At 29.7% G+C, this 20,921-nt stretch overlaps 2 protein-coding genes across 8 annotated transcripts; both read left to right on the top strand.

Moving 5' to 3' along the window:
* Positions 1-325: 325 nt before the first annotated feature.
* Positions 326-6,717, top strand: TBL14 (TRICHOME BIREFRINGENCE-LIKE 14). Of its 4 annotated transcripts, none has more exons than XM_022919020.2 (5): positions 326-468; positions 558-769; positions 2,082-2,282; positions 4,733-4,928; positions 5,555-6,717. In XM_022919020.2, exons 2-5 carry the CDS (start codon positions 610-612, stop codon positions 6,381-6,383), a joined length of 1,386 nt encoding a protein of 461 aa, XP_022774755.2. In that variant the 5' UTR covers positions 326-468; positions 558-609; the 3' UTR covers positions 6,384-6,717. The 4 variants fall into 4 exon arrangements, with proteins under 4 accessions (XP_022774755.2, XP_022774754.2, XP_089609908.1 ...); XM_022919019.2 differs by having other exon boundaries at positions 2,064-2,282; XM_089753782.1 differs by lacking the exon at positions 2,082-2,282.
* A 5,596-nt stretch (positions 6,718-12,313) lies between these two features.
* Positions 12,314-17,625, top strand: LOC111316843 (putative mediator of RNA polymerase II transcription subunit 26c). 4 transcript variants are annotated; one of them, XR_016333332.1, is made up of 11 exons: positions 12,316-12,621; positions 14,827-15,322; positions 15,416-15,484; positions 15,566-15,648; positions 15,781-15,854; positions 16,385-16,434; positions 16,530-16,563; positions 16,669-16,784; positions 17,010-17,103; positions 17,196-17,448; positions 17,562-17,625. XR_016333332.1 is itself a non-coding variant. In XM_089753855.1 (10 exons), the coding sequence occupies exons 2-10, from the start codon at positions 14,942-14,944 to the stop codon at positions 17,303-17,305; spliced, it is 975 nt and encodes a 324-aa protein (XP_089609981.1). In that variant the 5' UTR covers positions 12,314-12,621; positions 14,827-14,941; the 3' UTR covers positions 17,306-17,625. The 4 variants fall into 4 exon arrangements, 3 of the variants coding, with proteins under 3 accessions (XP_089609981.1, XP_089609979.1, XP_089609980.1); XM_089753855.1 differs by having other exon boundaries at positions 12,314-12,621; positions 16,669-16,748; positions 17,196-17,625; XM_089753853.1 differs by having other exon boundaries at positions 17,196-17,625.
* Positions 17,626-20,921: the final 3,296 nt, after the last annotated feature.

The raw sequence follows: 20,921 nt of genomic DNA, 5'->3' as shown, positions 1-20,921 counted from the left end.
TTTCCAATCAGAGTACTTGGATTCTATTATTCACACTCTCTATCACCGATAAAATTGTGCCACGTATAAAAGTTCATTCTTTTTAAACGCGTTGAAGTTTTATTGGTTTTAAATTGTCAGCTAAGTGTTACATCCGTCAATTCAAAATAGAACTGGTAATTAATATACGAATAAAAGAAACAAATATAATATTTTTTAAAATTAATAAATATTATAAATAAATTTTAAAATATATATTATATTTTTCATATTAATATAAATTGTAACATTTAATTTTATATAAAACATTAAATAAATACATAATTATTAATATTTTACATACAAATACACAAATTATAAGCTAAAAAATCATTGAAAAAAAGACTCTTTCTGTCGGTCTGTCTCTGTCTGGCAATCTCTCAATATCAAAATCAGCAGATCCATTGAGAGAGAAAAACTGAGAATGAGGAGGCCTACGAGCAAATTCAAGTTCTTTTCTTCTTCAATCTCCTTTTGTTTCATTCTTCTTTTAAATTAGTAATTAACAATTTACTTGAATCTTTTTCTTTTTAATACAGCCGACGCCTCCTTGGATAAGGTTAAAGTTACTATATTTTAAGGTGTTGGAGAATGATGAAAGGATGCAATTTTCATATACTGAAAGGAACCCATGTTTCTGTTGCTCTTCTTACTCTTGGTTTTGTAACTATAATGCTTTGGGCTTGGGAGAAGAATCCTCTCCTTGCTACCCTTTTATTAGCCCAACAAAGTTTTAGATTCCCTTCTTCAGGTTTGTTTCCTTTCCACTCCACCTGTACCAATTCGCATATCTTTGTAAATTTTGTATCTGAATGTCTTCCATGGAGATTTCTTTAGTGGTAGAGCTGGGATGCACTTTATAACAATGTAAATTTAACTCTTTTTTGGTACTTTTTGAGAAGAAAAATGGAATATTTAAGTTAGTGACACATTGGAGTTGTTTAAACAGAACAATGTGAAAAAAAAAAGAACAAAAAAAAAGAAAAAAGAAAAAGAGAGGATAAGAGGGGAAGGGATGAATCTTAGTCCTTAGATAAGAGAGAATTATGTGCCCTTTTGATCCTTGCAAATCCGGTGTTCGGCTAGCTAGTTATTCTCAATGATGTTTCATGAGGATTTTAAGATGAAGCAATGTTGTGGTTTGACAAATGAGTGGAACGCTAGCAGTAGGAATATATGATAAATTTTGGATTTCACTAAGTGGGGAAGAGGAAGACGAACTTTAGTTTTTGGAAATGGTTTGGTTCCAATACCTTTGAAAGCATTTGGAATTGAAATTTAATATGGAATTGAAGTGCATTAAAAGTGTAAAAGGCATAAGAGATTGCCCAAAAAAGACCTGGGATGGTGAAAATAACATGATTAATGTTATATTCTATGGAAAGTATGACCCTTGGGCTATATGATGAAGAGAATCCCACGGGGCTTGCCTCATTAGTATGAATCACATTTTGTGAGGTTCATTGATAAGTATTTTGTGATTTCTTTGATTGTTCAATTAAACTTTCATGTTTTTGTGTAGTAAGTGAATATAGCATTTGTTAGTTTAGAGATTGTGAATTTTAGATGCTTTTGTCAAGAAGTTAAAATGAAATAGATCAAAAGAAAAGATTACTATTCTTGGACAATATAATAATTTTTTGTAGCAGTCATTGAGCTATATGTCCATGTATACGACTGCAAAATAGCTGAGTCATAATATTAGTGCCTTTGATTCTTTAACTTTCATTTCCTTATATCTTTTAATTGGGAAAAATCAAATCAGATGCTAATAGAAAACTGTTAGGATGATATAGATTCTATCTGGTTGGTACTTAGGGAGTATGTTTTCATTAGGATGAGTAAATGGTCCAAAACGTGTGCTATATGGCATGCCTTATGGATACTAAAGATTGCAAAAGTAGCTAGCTTAACACCACAATCTTGCTGCTGGGTCATATTTGATTCATTTTGATCAATTGTTTACTAGATATTTAATGTATGAAATATTTGAATTCAACAATATTTTTCTAAACTTAATATAAATTCTTCTTTGACTTTTTAAGTTTTCTTGCTGCACTTAGAGTTTCTTGTGGATGCACCAAATAATTCGTCAGTTTCCAGGAGCCCTAAAGGGCATACAGAGGAAGTAAATAAGTCAATTTTGACAAAAGAAGCAGAAAGGCCAGGAGAACATCGTAATGCCTATTCATCAACATCTATAACCACGTTCACTTCTGAAGTTAAAGATAATGATGCTGAGGAGTTATCCTCCACAAATGCAGGTTGAGAATGAAGTAGCTGTCTTTTTAAAAAAATGTTCCATCTCTCTTTTATGCAAACTCAACTAATTTGTTTGACTGGACTTCTTCTTAAATGCTTGTTTGAGCTCCTGACTAGACTAACTTGCAGAATAAGCATGTTGGTAGAGTTGGCTTTTACCTGTCTGTATTAGGACCAACAATTTGTTGTTTGGTTTGCTTATGTTGCTGCAACTCTTCATTTTCCTTGTAGTACCCATGTCCGATACTTATCCTACACACATGAATATGGAGCTCCAACCTTCCAAATTGTGGAAAAACTCAAAAAAAAAAAAAAAAATTGCATGTGCCAGCATCGGACACATACCCATATCTGACACTCAGCCCCCCAAGTACAAGTAACACATAGTGCTTTGTTATGCAAGTGCTGAATTGTTTCTGTGTCATAATAAACTTATTTCATATTTTTGTTTTTTTAATCAAACTTGTTTAATTAGTTTTAGCATTCCATTGTAATCTCTTAACTTGGACAGCGGTTACCATAACTTGGTGGTGGAAGTCACATTGAACTTTAAGCAGAGCTGCTGACTATAAATGATTTACTATAGAAATAACTAGCGTGTTTACTTGACAAACTTTCCATAATTGAATTAGAAAGTCCTAGAAGTAGTTGAACCATGAAATGCTGGCTACACTTGAGGCTTAGTTATGCAATTCTTTTAGGGAAGATTTTTGTAAATGTACTTTATAGCTCTATAGCTCATTGCCATTTTAATTTTAGTTGATGATTCGATTTTCTCCTATTTTATTTCCAATGGGCGGTAAGAAGACCAGGCCCTTTCAAGGGAAATCTATGATGACTTGCAAAGATGTACTTGAGAAGGAAAAATTTTTTGGTGGGAAGCTAAGCCAGTAATAGTGAAATTTTCTTGACCTAGACTTGGGTGAGAGAAGTGCATTGGCTGCCATTGTAATTGGAACTGAATAGAACTTCTTTTCCAAAAACCTTTATTAAAATGGTTGAGATCCAAAATCAAATGGGTGATCTTGGGAAATGTGGGTTTTTGATTATTAAAGGAGCCGGAAAGGATACAAGTCTATTTCCTATGAGGTTTAACTATGTTATTGGGGGATCATGGGGCTGCAACTAGATTATATCTAATTTGTACTGATAATTGATGCTTTCCATTTCTTCTTTATCTCTCTCTAGATCACTTTAAAAGTTGGAGGTAGTAAATGTGAGATACAGGGTGCATATAATTAATAATGTGTTTGTCAAAGCCTTGCACTTTTGAATCATTGTTAGGGGAAGAGTTGATTAGTGTTTTTGCATGATTGGAATTTAAAAGATTCAGTTTTCATGCCTGGTTTGCTTGAAATTTACCGACATTTGCGCTAAATCTGCTCAGCTGCTAAATTGGGGAATTTACGGCTACCCGTTAGTGTTAATTATGTGCATATCTAAAGTTTTTGGAGGGGCTGTGGTTTCATATCAGAGTAAAATGAACTTGTTGCAAAAACACAGAAAGATTAGTAAAAAGGAGGGAAGTAATATTCCTGGCATCAGTTCTGAGGTCCTTCAAGAGTCAAAAACTCATTTTGATGGATAAAATTGCATAAACTTGTGTGCTCATTATTAATTGACCTAGAAAGTCTTCTAGCTTTCTTGTGTCTAAGGAAACTTAGATTTCATACTATAAACCTGATTAATGAATTTCTCCTGGAATGTATGAACATGACTCAGAAATCAGAATATGGTCAGAATTGATAAATAACCTTCTCCTGTAATAGGTGAAAATTTACACTGTAGTGATTTTCTTTGTTTTTCTTTTCACCTTTGGATTCTTATCTAATGATCCAGGACATAACCCTGGATGCAAAGAATAAAAAAAGGAGAGTTCCTTGCTTCATCTTTTGAAATGGTATTATGATTTGAGTGTCATCTAGAAAAACCTAAAATGAAGTGTAAGTGAAGTAGAACCAGTATATTCCTAATGAGATAAAACACAAAATATCCCTTAGTGAATGCAATTCTAGCTAAACAAATATTTCAAAGAGGCCAATGTTTAACATAGGGCATAATGCTTCTTCTTGTGCAACTAATGGCTTGCATAAAGAAAATAACATAATAATATTTTAAATTATATGGAAAATTGTTAAATAAAATTTACAGAAGTTTAAGAAAATAGGAGATTTTGAAATATCTTCATGGTATTTTTCTTACTACTAAGAAAATAGGAGATTCTGAAATATCTACATTGTATTTTTCTTACTACTATTTCTTTTCTTCTTTTTCTTTGATAATTTCTATGCTCCCTTAATGGTGCATTAATTGCAGTCTTTGATGTTATTATATATATTTTAAGTTGTTAAATTTATTGAGAAGCTTTAGTGCATCAGATTTAAGTTTTTCATGCATCTTTAGGATTTGTCTCTATATCTCTAAAGAGTTTTTCCACTTTTTGATAACTCAGATTGCAATTATGCCAAGGGTAGATGGGTTGCTGACAGCCGGCAGCCATTTTATTCTGGGATTGGATGTAAACGGTGGTTATCAGGAATGTGGGCTTGCAGACTTACCCAACGGACAGACTTCTCTTTTGAGGCATATAGATGGCAGCCCAAGAATTGTAAAATATCAGAGTTTGAGCGGTTTGCATTCTTGAGAAGGTATTATGTAATTTTTTGTAATTACCCTACATATTATTCCTCTCTTTTTTCTCCTTTATGTTCTTTAATATGGTTAGAAACTAGTTACCGAGGTCCAGTCATCTTCATGTAAATAATTGGTCAATCTGATTATCTTTTATCGTTCCTATAGGAGGCTTTGTCACAATAGAAAAAGAAAAAGAGATTTTCTTGATGAACTTTTGCTGTTTTCAGGACGGCAGTCACCCTCCCCTGCTTTCTTTTGTCCTCTCTATGGCAAGGGAAAAGTTTTCTGCCAAAAGGAAATGTCTCCTTAGTCTCTCATGTTGCTAATCTTATTCATTTTTAAAGTACTAAACAAATCTCAGTATTCACTGCAGACGAAGTTCAAGATATTTTGAAAAACTAAGAATAATGAAGATTAATGATGCTAACAGTGTCTTACATCACCTGCTTCTGCATTGCCTAGATTGTGGTTCTTTCTTCACTACTCAGCTGGAAATTCCTTGTTTTGTGATGCATTTTCTTTTACTACTGTCTTAACTTATCAGGGTTATCAGAAATTTCAGGTTTTTAATTTTTTTAAAATTCTCTAATCGTAGGTACTCTTTTATTTTTTTTATTCTAACCATGGCTCTAAGTTTCAGAATGCAGGATAAAACAATTGCATTTATAGGAGACTCGTTAGGCAGGCAACAGTTCCAATCCATGATGTGTATGGCCTCAGGAGGGGAAGACAGTCCAGAAGTTGAAGATGCTGCAAGGAAATATGGGCTTGTCAAACCTCGTGGAGCCAAACGTCCTGATGGATGGGTTTATCGGTTCCCAAATACAAATACCACCATTTTATATTACTGGTCAGCTAGCCTCTCTGACCTGGAGCCTATTAACAGCATAGACCCAGCCTCTGATGTTGCCATGCATTTGGACCGTCCACCATCTTTCCTAAGACGATTCCTTCATCGATTTGATGTATTAGTTCTCAACACGGGTCATCACTGGAACAGAGGGAAGCTTGCAGCAAACCGTTGGGTGATGCATGTGGATGGGAAGCCCAATGAGAATAAAGAACTTGAAGATATAAGGAATGCCAAGAATTTCACAGTGCATAGTGTTGTCAGGTGGCTAGATTCACAACTTCTCTCACACCCCCGACTGAAAGCTTTCTTTAGAACAATCTCTCCAAGGCACTTCCATAATGGAGATTGGAACACTGGAGGTACTTGCAATAATACTGTTCCTTTAACTGGAGGCAGTGAGGTCTCGCAGGATGAGTCTAGTGACAAAGTTGTTGAGAGTGCTGTTAGGGGTACAAAGGTAAAGATTTTGGATATAACTGCTATTTCTGAACTCAGGGATGAAGCTCACGTGTCTGATTCAAGCATTAGACCAACTCAGGGTATCAACGATTGCTTGCATTGGTGCCTACCCGGTGTACCAGACACATGGAATGAACTCCTTATTGCACAGATATAGGGCCTCACATGCATCTGAGAAGGCATTTTTACGAAGATACAATGCGCAGCTGGTATTCATCCCAGTTTAAATGACCTTAATTCTTTCATTTCCTCCTTTTTTCCTTGATATATTCTTTCTTATTGATCAGAGAATAGGTGAATCGTCTACTCATAATTCCTCTCTCCTTATTTTACCTGAGAATGTCATTGTTGATACCTAAATTTTAGGAGCTAAGATTGGTTTTAACATATTGCTGAGGCTGTTCCAGGTGAACTTGATTACTAGTTGTATCATGTATTTACAGTACGGAGCTATTAATATGAGAGAAAGAAAAAATCTTCTTCTCTTACTATATCCCATATTTTAACCATTACATTCATTTAGGTGTCATTTCTTGGATTTTTTGCCTGTATTTGTATCGCAATTTTGGTAGACTAAATTTCATCTATACTAGGTGTGATGCCCTAGCGGTGTCTTGGGCGACAGGTTTTTTGTTTTTGGCATCCTTATTCATCACTTTTTTGTTGTTGTAAAATTTACTTAATTAAAAACTAATAAAAGGTAAAAAAAAATAAAAAGGATGATATGTGGCTATTTTAATTGGTTTTATATTCTTATAAAATTTATTTAACAAAAAATTAAAAAAAAAAAAAAAGGGGACAGAGACGATAAACGGAAAAAAAATTTAAAATAAAAACACGTTTATAGAGAATGTCATTTGAACATTTTTATCGAATTTAAAATATTAAAATAATTTAAAATATATAATTAAATTAATAATAAAAAATATTTTTATATATATCTTGAAATGAGTTATTACAGATAATCTTGAACACGATTTCATTTCGTTTTCGTTTCTCGTTAAAAAGTGCAACCCTTCTCAATTTGATTTTGATTTTAAAAAAATTAAAAAATATTTTTTTAAATTGGGCTTTTCTTACAAATTTATTTAAATTAAAATAAAAAATGGCAAAAATTAAAAAAAAAAAAGATATCACATTGACATTTTGAACGAGGATGAAATAAAAGTCAAAATAAATATAATTTATATAAAAAATAGATAAATGCATGGATTATATCTTAATTATTTACAAACATAATATTTTTTATCTTTGGAAAGATTAAAAAAACCTCAAAAGAAAGTATGATATAAAATGGGTCTCATTTTTAAAATAAAATTTATAAAAAAAATATTTATTAAATATAAAAAAATTTGACAAAAAATGACGTGATTTAAAACTCAAACATGTTCTTCAGTACATGATCAAAATTTAAGTATTAGATGCTGCCATGCTTATATTTAGTAAAGTATGGGCTATGCCGACATCTCCCAAAGTGTGTTTTGAACAAGGTGGTGTCCGTAACTTGTCATTTTCTATGGAACCCAACAAATAAACACAAGCCATTGAGCATTTGATTTCAATTGTAAGTGCATGTATCAACTTATTCAAATAATTAAATTTGAATTTAAAATTTAACTCAATTAATTTATACAATTATTTTAAAAGATAATATTTAGTAGATCTTAAATTAAAATTTCAACATTTTTTATTTTTTTTATCCTCAAACTATGTTTTTTTTTTTATAAAAAAAAATAAATAATTTGAATATTTCTTATTTCTTAATGGTAAGGTGTTAAAAATGTAATAAACTCAGATAGGTATTACTAGTTAAGGAGTTTTTTTAGATACAATTACTAATTAAGGAGTTGATTGCCTCCTTTAGATTCTCAATTCCAAGTGACAATATTGGTGCACAAAAAAAAAAAAGGCTTGAATTTATATGCCTTTTCCAGCATTTGATTATAAAATTATCTTCCCCAGTTTTGAATAGGGGAAGCTCTTCCTATATTTCTATGGAAAAAGAGCTGCTTGTCCAAGATTACCATACCCTTGCAACTACGTTTGAATTTGATACAGGAGCTACTAGTACTATCATATGAAGTGGTATCAAGGAAAACCAGCAAACTGTCACTTCATTTGGGTATAAATAGAAAGGTAAAAGTGAGGTGGAATTAGGATAGTCTTTAGGTGATCCATAAGTCATTCATTTTTTACATCATAGTGTTTAGGTTTTTGAGTAAGTTCATATTGATTGCTATTTGGTTCAACCTCAGTTTATATTGACATGGTGATCGGGGTTCCTACAAGTTAAATTGTCTAGTTGAATAGATATAGAAATATGGTATAGAAACTAAAGATTGAAAAAGAACTTGCATCTTTTCTACTAGAAATTGGGAAGTTACAAGTATGAGTGAGACAAAATGGAAAAAAAAAAAAAAAGAAACTTGTCTGCTGCCAAGAAAATCCTTAGAATGTAGTCATATGCAACTAAGACAAATAGTAGCTCAAAGTTTGGAAAGTCAGATTGAATTGGGGCAACTAATTGACAAGGCAAAGGCACTGGAGAGAATATGGTCATGGGTAGAGCCAAATGGTGAATGAGGGTTAGCAGTAATTGTTTGGATCATGGTTAAATTAAATTGATTTGCCTTGTTTTATATATATCTGATAACTCTCTCTTTCCATTTAAATAAAACTTCACTAATTCTGCATGATATTTGTACATAAATTTTGGTTGTTGGAGTTGTTTATTATTCTTGCTCCTCTTACGAGTTAATTTTCCTTCTAAGTCTCTTAATTAGCTTAGTGCTTGTGTCACTACTCCAATATTTTCTGTTGTTGTTAATGGTGGATTGTTAGGCTCTTTCTCTGGTAGACAAGGAGATGCTCTTTCTCCTTATCTGCTTTTTATTGTTATGGATGTTTTATCTTCTCTTTTGAATGATGCAGCAGTGAAGAAGAAATTTGGTTGTCATCTTTGACTCATTTATGTTTTGCAGAAGACCTTGAGATATTACTTATGGAACTAAGGAGTTTATTATGAGTTTATCTGCTATTTTGTAGCAGTTTTACTCCACGTCTGGTCTCCAGCTCAACAGTCCACAGTCAGAATTTCTCAGGCGATGTGGATCCTTTTTTTTTTTTTTTTCTGATATTCCCGAAAGTACTGGATTTAAACTTGGTAGTTGGTACCTTGCCTGTTAGGTAACTTCGTGTGCCGTTGGTGACTCGGTTAGGTTCACTACTGAGCTCTGTAATATCAGTGATCCTCTCATCCAGAAATTGGTTAAAAGAATTAATAGTTGGTCTTCCAAAAGATTGTCTTATGATGACTGTCTACAATTAATTCAATCTGTTCTTTTCAGCTTGCAGAATTTCTGGTGTTCTCTGTATTCTGCCTGGCGAAGTAATCTAGAAAATTAATCAATTACGCTCTGGTAGAGAAGACAATGAAAGGGGAGCTAAAGTAAGCTGGGTGTTTTTGTGTAATCTAAGGTTGAAAAATCTGAAAGTCTGGAATATTGCTTGCATTCTCAGACATGTCTGGTTTATTTGTAGCTTATGCATGAATCCATGCATATGCTCTGAGAACAAATAGTTTTTGGCAGTTAGGATTTGTAGGTGGGCTCGGAGGAGGATACTGTTTTTTTTTTCTTTTAATGAAAAAAATAGTATAAACCAACGAAGTTAGAATTGCAATGGTTTGACCTCTCTTATCAACCAACAAATTAAAGCATGTATAGCAGTTATCTACTTCTTTTTGGATTTTGAATAAAAAATTTTAAACTATCCATAAAAAACAAAATAAATAAAATTGTACTCTAGGGGTTTAACAATTCTTGGATATACCTTGAATGTGAGTAGTTGGGCTGTAGAATGGACAGGATTGAGTCCATCGATCAGTCTGTTCGCTTTTACGCTTCGTAGGCGTTCTCTGTTTAGAATACAAATCTCTTGGTTAGTTTAGTAGAGGAAAAACAAATATAAAAGATTTGTATATCTCATTTTGCTTTTTGTTAATAAAAACAAGGGTAACTACGCTTTATATCTTTTTGATCAAATTATATAATTAATTTTTGTATTTATATGAAATTTGAACTTTAATTTTGATACAATATTTATAAAAATTAGATCCTTATATTGTTTAATTTAACAATGTTAATCCAATTGATAACAATATTAATTGATCTTCATTAAATTAATTGACATAACCATTGATCATATTGACTTGACATTAATTTATTGGCATGACAATTGGAATTGATGAAATCAATTGTTAAATTATGTAAAAAATCTTTGTATTCATACGAAAATTAAAATTTATTTTCTATACTTGCATAAAATTTAAAATATTTTGAATTTTTTAGTTTTTTAAAAATATTTTAGTTCCTTTAATATATTAGTTTTTTATTATATATAATTAATTATTAATAATATCATAATAATATTATTATTACTATCATTTTTATTAATCAATTATAATATTAAAATTTTAAATTAATATATCAAAATTAATATTATTTTAATTAATATAAATATATCATATAACAAAATTTATAATGAACTAAACTATTAAATAGAGTTGTATTTATAATGAATCCGAAATAGATCATGAATAAAATAATCATTCTGTCCAGCCAAACCAAATAAAAAATTTAAACTTAAATTCCTACTAAAGACAAGCTTCTATTTATTTGAAAGACAAATTTTAAATTATAACAAAACAAAAGGAAGAAATGATTTATTTGATAAACTAAAACATCAATATTGTGTATTATAACAAAAATTTTTAATTTTTTGGGTCTTCACAAAAAAAACTAATTTAAATAATTATGTTAAATTAAATAATAAGATTAATTTTAAAACCAATACAAATTAAGTTTAGTAAATTATTTTAATGTATTTAGAATCTTGAATCTATATTTGATTATAAAAAATATTTAAATAGTATTTAATTTAAAGAAATAGAAACATTATTTTATGAATAATTTCATTCTAATTCATTAGATAAATTAAATAAAAAAATAATAATTTTAATAAAATTAGATAGTGATAGATTTGTATCATATGTATATAAACTTGTGATGGATTTTTTATAAATTGGTTTAAGATTTTTTATATGGCCATAATATATTACAATTATTATAGAAAATTGTGATAAAATTAGTAACAAATTCATATTTTATGACAAAATTTAATAAGAAATAGGGATAGAACTAATAATAACATTTTATATGAGTTACAAAAATTGTGACAGATTTAATGATAATATATGAAACGTGTGACTAAATATTGTGATAGAATATTATGAGAGAGCATTGTAGCAATTTTTAAATTTAATGTTTTAAAAAATTAAAAAATTTAAATTTTGTTGAATTAAAGAAACTAAATTTTAAATTTTGTGCAAGTATAAAAATTACATTTCAAATTTCATGCGAATACATAGATTAAATTTTAAATTTCATGTTAATATAAAAATTAAATTTTTAATTCGTATAAATATATGAATCATTTACATAATTTAATAATTAATTTTATTAATTTTAATTGTTATATCAACAAATCAATATCACATTATTAAAGTCAACATCATATTAGTATAATCAACGATTATATCAATTAATTTAACGAAAATCAAGTAAAACTATTATCACTTAAAAGTAATAATGTACTCTTTACGGAAACCAAATTTATTCGCAAGTGTTAACGGAGAAAAAAAAAATGATACTTGAAAAAGAAGTTAAGAAAACTAAAGGTAGAGGTTATAAATTTTATAATTTTAAATATAATATATGATATAAAAATAATAAAATTTAAAATTTTAATAATTATTTAATTAAAATTAAAAAATATATTTTATATTTAACATATTAATATAAATTATAATATAATAATTTTTATATTTTATATATTTAACATAAAATAATTACAATATAAATATACAAATTATTAAATCTAAATTTACCCTATAAACGTTAAAAACAATGACTTGGTGTTTTAAGTGGGACAGTTTATTTATTTAAGAATTACAGCAGGCGCAAATTGGATGACGGAAACAAGTGGCCACCGACTCATTGTATAAAGCAAAATCAGAGTCGGATTATATACGACAATTTTCCCCCCACCCACGAACAATATTCTCCCAGCAATTCTGCTACTGGGCACAGGGCCCTCCATACCCTCCTTAAGCAAGCTTTATTATTTTATTTTGTTTTATATAAAAAATCCCACATTATTTCACAGTCCCTTCCATTTTTTATGATCTCCCGAACCTTATACTTAAACTCCCAAACTGACTTTTTTTTTAACTCCTTTTCTCTGTGTTGTTATAAAAAATTTTCATAGTTTTCATCAGATTATTCTTATAATAGGGGAGAAGAGATTTCTGCTTCATCCAAAATCTTAAGCCAAAGGTGAATTTGCTTTAATCTTTCAAGATTTTAATCAAAAGTCGATTTAATCTCATTATTTTTCTCTAATTGTAATAGGTTTTTTTTTTTTTTTGGGGGGGGGGGGGGTTTGAGGTAAAAGGGAAAGAGGGGTTGGAGAGGTCTGCTGTGTACTCTGCTAATAAATTTATCATATCCCTTATTCCCTTTTTTAATGATGATTCTTTCATTGCTCCTCTTACTTTTACTCAACAAGAAAATCACTGATAAACTTTATTTCTTTCAAAATTTGAAAAAAGAAAAAAACAAACCAATGGGAAATGCTATGGTTTGAGTTCAATTTTAGCAAACCATTTTATCTGTATGTCTGTTATTTCTATTGCCCCAGTTATGCTTCTCTTGTACTTTTGAATTATCTGTTTCTATTGGTATATCGATTTTTGTAATTATTGTTGCTGCTACTGTCCCAAGTGGAAATTCTTCTGAATTGGTTCATACACTTGTTATGTTTCCATTTAACTAGACCTGGCAGTTTGTGTATTTGTATAGGCTCTATTTCTTGTCAAACATGTATAAAATATGAAAATTATTGTGTCACAATTCATGTTCATATGTCAAATATGGAACACAATTTTTGGTTTTTGTCAAATCTACCTTTGCTAAAATTTTTAACCAATATGTCTTTTCTTATTATTGTTTTTGTGTCCTATCATTGTGTTGTATTTAAAATTGCTAGCTCTACATTTAACCCAATATGTTAATTTAGTTTATTGGCCAAACTGTATGTTAACTTGATAATTCAGTGTTGGCTTCTTTATTTATTACTTAAATTTACCTGGCAACCGTTTAAACACGTTTGTGAAGTTTTTAAACTTATCACAAATGTATAGGCTAATAATCCATATATTTTTGGATATTGTTTTACTACCCTTATTTACCCATTATGTTGGAATGGCATATCAGGATGGTAGTGAGTAGGTTTATCTTTTAATAGTATAGACAAAGATCAGTTTGAAGTACTTGCCATGCTAACTTCTTAAATATAAAATCTCTTGATTGAGTTTGATGCCATCCAACCGATAAAGGAAAAATGAGTTACTGCCATTCTTTTATCTCTCGTGTGGTTGTTTGCTATATTTTCGAAAGAAGATACATCCGGAAAGAAGGGCATAATTAAGTCATAATGATTAGTATGGTTACTAATTTTAGTTGTGCATTAACAATCAGGAATTTCCCTTTCAAGCAGGTCTTTTCATTAATGTATCTCTCTCATACTACTACCATGTTTAATACAAAATTTAAGGGGGGAAAAGACAGTCCATCTCCTATATAATTTGGATATTTGGTTATCATGTAGTTTTGAAGTGCAAGATTAACTTGCCATTGTTTATCAGTTGATGTCATTTGTTCTTTTTTCAAAGATTCGAGTATTTCTTCTTTGTACATTAAAAGCTTCGAATATCTGATGATTATATTTGTTTCTTTTTTCTTTAAATGAAAATTTTGTGTGATGGGATATATGAGGAAATCAACATTTCTTGTTGAAATGAGTAATTATTCATGAACTTCTGGGTAATTGGTAAGGTTTATGCTGTCCATGGATCTTGTTAGTTAGAAAAATGAGGTCTATTTTGATATTTTTCTGAACTTTCCGTAACTTACAGCCTAGAGTCTAAATTTGGGCATGTATCACTGGTTAAGTTTTGCACTGTGATTATGATACCTGTAATAATGCAGAGAAGACCAAATAATTGCTAATATATGTGGACATTTTTTTAATTTAACAATTTGGCATTGAATAAGATTCTTGAGATGAGTAGGTTGAGATTAAAGTGGATGATGAGAATGGAAAATCCAGTTTTATTCATGAAGGAAAATTTTTGCATCATAAATTAACCCAACAAGCATTCACCTTACATGTGTTGCCAAAGGCTGAAACTAGTTGTCGGTAAAGGAACTGAGGCCTATTTCTAACATGACTTAAAGGATTATTTGTGAGCTTTGGTTTTTTTTTTTTTTAAAGGTGTGTTTTGTTTCAGTTAGATCCTTTTCTTCATATTTTTGTTAGTATTGGCTGGTGTTTTATTGGTTGAACTTGGAGTTTCTTTCTTATACAATTTTACTGCTCTTTCCAGACTTCTGATTGGTATTCCTAATTTTATCAAATTCTGACTGTTAATATGAATTTAGATCATCAAATGTAATCTTAGATCTGTTTCCTTTTTGCAGCTCCAATCTTTGTTTAATACCTTGAAACAGTTCTGAAATTATCAGAATACATTCAGAACCCATTGTAGGAGGTCATCAAACAAAATCAATTCTTTTCGCTTGCTATCAAAATCTGATGGATTTAGATGATTTCCGATCAGTTCTTGAAACTGCTGAGGTCGATATTTGGACTTTTATTGACACAGCTATCCTGGTGGCTTCATTGGATTATGGACAGGAGCTACAGCAACGGAGAGATAGAATTGTGGAGAGGCTTTATGCAACTTCTATGGTTACTCGATGTAGAAACTGTGATTTTGGTAAGATACCAAATGATTTTGAAGTGAAAGCTGATATGAGGAGAGAGAGTAACCATGAAGATAAAGGAAGAGGTGTGTCACCTAATACACCACAGTCAGATAATGTGGATGATGAGTTGGATCCATATGGAGGCTTGTTTGATGATGAGCAGAAGAGGATTCTTGAAATTAAGGAGCATCTTGAAGAACCTAATCAGGTCTTTGCTTAAATTCTTGTTTTGAGTCTGTGAATGTTGATGAGTTTGTGTTTGGCTTTTAGGATGTCCTTTTGATTCTTGTGTGTTTTCCAGTCTGAAGATTCTCTGATTGATTTGCTTCAAAGTTTGGCAGACTTGGACATAACATTCCAAGCTCTCAAGGTAATGATTTGGGACAAATTTCCTTTTCTCTTATTTTGTTTTACCTCATGATTATTCTCATGTTACAATTGTTTCCTTCAGGAAACTGATATTGGGAGGCATGTGAACAAATTGAGGAAACATTCATCAAATGACGTAAGGAGATTAGTAAAGCAACTTGTCAGGTTTGAAAGACCAAAAACAATGGATTCTATGTATAAATGTTCTGCTGTGATTTATTTTTTACTTGGACAGGATGTGTGAATGTTGAAAGAGCAGTTGAAAGCAGCGTTATGATTCTGTTGTTTGTTTTCCAGGAAATGGAAAGAGATTGTTGATGAATGGGTGAAGTTGAATCAACCTGGAGAACTAGAATCCTCTGCACTTATGGGTAAAATTATCATCTAAGTTTAACGTAAAAAAATTTTCTTATCCTTTTAAGTGAGAAAAATCTCAAATCTGAAATGAAGATGAGTTGAGATTAAGGTGCTGTTCGATAAACTTCAAAACTCAATGCTGAAAAGTGCTGAATTTTCAGTTTCTCGTAAAACCTGTTTGGTTTATTGCTGAAAATTAAATAAAGACTGAATTGATTTTTTTTTTATGGAAAAAAGAGAATACGATTTTATAGAAATTATACATCTAGTAAGAGTTAGAAAAACTGGCATAGAAGAAATGTTAAGTAATACTTACATGGTTACATAGTAAGATTGAGGATATGGGGTCAACCATAAAAAGTTTACAATAGTGCTAACTAAACATGTAAAGTAGCTTGTAACAATTTCAATAATTTTTCATTGAAAATTATCTATAAAACGGCTTGCAAATTAAGTAATCAAATGCTTTAAAATCTTCAATCTTTTTTTTTTTTTTTTATCTATTTGCATTTACATTACAATGATAATTAATAATATTTGGCAGTTGATGGAGATTCGCCCCAGCAAAAACTTCCTCAAAATGGTTACCACCAGGTGAAAGGAATTTTTTCTTGTTGATTGCTTTTGTTATAAACATTGTTGAGGATTCTATCTATGATTTTTTTTCCTAAGATTTGGTTCTTTAATAGGTTCCTGACTTTACGTACTCTCCAAATCCACACAGTGAGTAAAATCTAATTCATAGTTGGATTTGGTCTTTGTTCCTTTCTTCTATGCATTTGATTCATTAACTTTTTTCTTATTGCCTTTTGGGGTGACAATTGACAGATGGGAGTTCTAGCTCAGACAAGAATAATTCGGAGCCACAAAGGAAACAGAAGTCAGTCCCCCCTCGAAAAGAAGCTCCAGTTAAACCTACTTACTCAGCCCCTGTTGTACTAAATGTATGGTGTCTCTACATGCCAAATTAGAGCCTTTAGTTGTACATGCGAGCTCGTGTATTTGTGTGTCATGCTTCTTTTTTTTCAAAAAAGAAAACAACTTTTTATTTGTTTCTAAGAAACTGGTGTTGTGGCATATTCCATATTGCTGAAGCATATGATTCTTAAGAACTGTGAAGCTATGCTTTACCATGAGTAAATAGTTATTTCTTGATTGGTATTTTGCAGAGACAAAGAGAACAAAAGGAAATCAACTTGGACTCTGAAAGACTGGCTTCAGCCAGAAAAAGGCTTCAAGAAAATTACAAAGAAGCTGAAAATGGTTTGATTTTTTACTTTTGTTCCACTTTCCTTGGTTGCCCATCTATGTTGATACTAATTGTTTTGCCCTGGCATTTTGTGCGCATTTTGAAGCCAAAAGGCAAAGAACAATTCAAGTGATGGACATTCACGACCTACCTAAACCCAAGAATGCCTTCTTTGGAAAGAAGAAAATTGGTAGCTCTCAAGGGAGACATTGGTGATTGGTGAGTGAATTTTTTCTGAAGACATCACTCCATCATGCATGCCAAAGACTTCTGGTGTCATAGAGATAAGCTGTTCATTTACTCATGCCAAAGCCTCCTAGGGTTCACCAGAAAACCAGAAGCCGGTGTATCCTTAAGTGGTAAGCTTATTAAAAAAAAAATTTTTTTTTTCCAATTTTCTTTTTGACTAATAAGTAAATACGAGGAAATAACTATTTTAAAGCTTTTTATTTATTTATTTGTTTATTTTCAGGGCATTTAGGTGTGGATAAACTTTTCTATACAAAATAAGATATTTGGTTTTAGTTTATTTGTAACTTTTTGACCGGATGTTTTAAGAATGCAAAAGCATTGCTTTTGGGTAACAAGGTTTTTGACTTCTATTAACATATTCATAACCAACATTTTTACAACAACAAAAGCCACACGCGATAGCTCCTTGATTGTTGACAAGCAAACAGGTCATTTTGCATGGATCAGGTCTACTACAAACGGAAAGCCATCAGACTTGGTCGGTCGGCTTGGTTACATTTGTTCTGGACTCACTGTCCTTGCTAACGGATACCTTGCATTGAAGACAATCGCTTCTGTCATCAGTGAATCAGCAATTAGCCTTCTTTCCATAAACAGCACCATTAATCATCATCCTCCACCTAGTTTCCTCAGCTCCATGCCTGTCGTGAATTCAGGGTTCATATAAACCTTTCATATTGTCTCCTGAATCAACATAAAGCACATTGTTTCAACCTAGATTATTTTCTTCCAACAATAAACCAATATTGTCCCAACCAACAATATGCAACAGCCTCCAAAAATTGGCTTTAAATTAGATTAGGAACCTTTCTCAAAAATTGGAAGAATGAATTCTTTTCTAACATTTAATCTTCAACTCATAAACGTGAAATCATCTTTTTTTTTTTTTAAGAAAAAAATACGAGTAGATAATTTATTTAATTTTTTAGGTTAAGATAAAATATATTATATATAATAATATAAGATAAATGGTTACAGGTCATATATTTAAAATAATTTCAACAAATAATCACTGATAAAATTTTAATTAAATTTTTTTGTAAAAAAAAAAATTTTAATTGATTAGACTTATCATTTATTAATAAATCATCTTATTTCCTTCCTTGTCTAAAGTGCACAAATTACGAAATGGGATTGGTCAAAATGGTTTTTAGAAAGCTATCAAATCAATGAAGAAGATTGACCAAAATCATAGATTCAGTAACTTCCAACAGCAATCCACAGTCTGACGTCTCAACTAGTGGATTGCTTGAAGGTTGAACCATCTTTTTTAGAGCATCAAGAGAAAAAAAATTTTATGTAAAATTAACCAAGAAATAAGGATTAGAGAGGGGAAAATGGTGGTGTTCTGGTGGACAAATCAATCATGTAAGCCAAGATGCATTGAGTGAATATGCGCCTAACCCATTTTCCCTCCAACATTATGTATTTTTTATGATAAAATATATTTTAAATAAAATGAAGTCAAAGTTAAAATAAAAATTGACCATAAAAAATCAAAGAGTATTTATTGGACAAAACAAATATACATTACAGTTTAACACCATGAATAATGTACTATTAATTATTATGTACGAAAAAAATGAAAAATGAAAGATGTACAAAGTTGACAAAACCTTTAACATAAGTTAGTCTTCTAATTAGATCAAAATGTTCATTTAGCCCGTCTACCAAATTATAATATTTCAATCGATAATGAAATTAATTATTATGATAAATTTTAAACAATTCGATAAATATTTACTAAATTTTGTTTGTAGAGATTAATTTTATTAATTTTTAAATTAATATTGTTAATCTATTTTTTAAAAATTTATTAAATTTTTTTTATAGTTCTATCTTTTATTAATTTCTTTTAATCCAAAACTTAACGATTAATGATTTTCCAAAAAAAAAAAAAAAAACAAAGCTCTATAAAAGTCTCTCTAATAAAAAATATTAAATAAAATTAAATAAAAAAACCCTATCAAGGCAGTTAATTAAAAACGCGGGAGGAAACAGTTATTAAAATTTATTGTCTACTGCAACGTTGGCCAAATTGTAAACGGAACGATACGCAAAAACCAACATAATAATAATAAAAAAAAGGGCTCAACAGCCTCTCTTCTTCGAAGTTAATGGAATGGTGAACCGTGGATTTGATCTAACAAATTGTGTGTTACGTAAAATATCCCGTTTAATTCGGGATCTCTTAAATTTGTTTTTGAACTCATTAATAAACTTGGGGGTTTTTCGGCTTTAATCTGGCCCGCTTGGAATCTGATTTGGAATTTGAGATTGTGTTATAATATTCTGGCCAATAATAGTTCCAAAAGCCCAATTCTCTTTTACTTTCCTTTTTATTTTATTTATTTATTACTTTCCTTTACTTTGAAAAATAAAAAAATTATATAAAGGATAAAAAATAATAAAAATAGAAAATCAAAAAATCAAAATTTGAGAAGGGAATCGAGTAAAAATAACAAAATCACATTCTGATCAAAATCTTTCAATTTAAAATTGAAGGCAGGATCAATCGAATAAGAAATTTTTCAAAATTAAAATTTTAAATCCCCTCTTAATCCAAAATCATATCTCCGTCGGGATGAATTCACTATGTAAATACCAGCAACAGAGAACTCATAAAAAGAAAAAAAAATTCGTCCATAATCAACTATCAAAGCCTAGCCTAGCCTACTACTACCCAAACCCTTTAGCTTGAACTAGCTCCACCATCAAGAAGGCAATTTCATATCATTTTAAAAAATTAAATAAAAATTTTCAGATCTATTTAAAACAATTAAATAAAAAATTTCATATCTTTTTAAAATATTAAGTAAAAATTTTCAAATCAATTTAAAAATTGATCTATCATAATTTTTTTTATTAAAAAAATTTATTTTGAATCTATTCTTAATTAAAAATTTTTATTTATAAAAAAATTAAAAAATAGACAATCAAAATGGCTATCAGCGTCTTTGATCCGGTAAGGAGAAGAAATCGAATTATTGAAAATAATAATTTAATTTTTATAAATATAAAATTTTAATAAAAAATATATTCAAAATATTTTTTTTGGATAGCAAAAAGATTTTTGATTAGATTAATAAATCCATGTTTTAATCAATATGAAAATTTATACTTAATATTTTAAAACGATATAAAGTTTTTTATTTAACTTTTAAAATTTATATTGAAATTTTTATTTAATGTTTTAAAATGATATAGAATTTTTTAAAAAATGATTTTCAAAATTATAACTAAATTTTAATTTTTAAATATATTTTCTATGTAGTATTTTATAGACAAATAGTACCATGACAAAAAAAATAAAAATTATTTTAAATTATATATTTTATAAAATATAAATGAAATGTAAAAAATTATTTTTTCTTTTTATTTTTAATAAAATATCTTTTCTAAAATATATTAGAAAAAGGAAAAGATAACAACATTTAATATTTTAATAAAAAATAAAATTTTTGGATAAAAATAATATTTTCAAATATGATTTACTAGTAAAATAATATTTTTAATATAAAGTGGTTTTTAATTTGTACAATGATACGGAATTTTTTCAAAAAAATTAAAAAACTTTTAA

This window comes from Durio zibethinus, chromosome 24 (assembly GCF_047325235.1).
Source record: "Durio zibethinus cultivar Kanyao isolate XHJ-2024 chromosome 24, ASM4732523v1, whole genome shotgun sequence".
NCBI classification, from domain to species: domain Eukaryota; kingdom Viridiplantae; phylum Streptophyta; class Magnoliopsida; order Malvales; family Malvaceae; genus Durio; species Durio zibethinus.
This window is presented reverse-complemented; position numbering and strand designations above follow the sequence as displayed.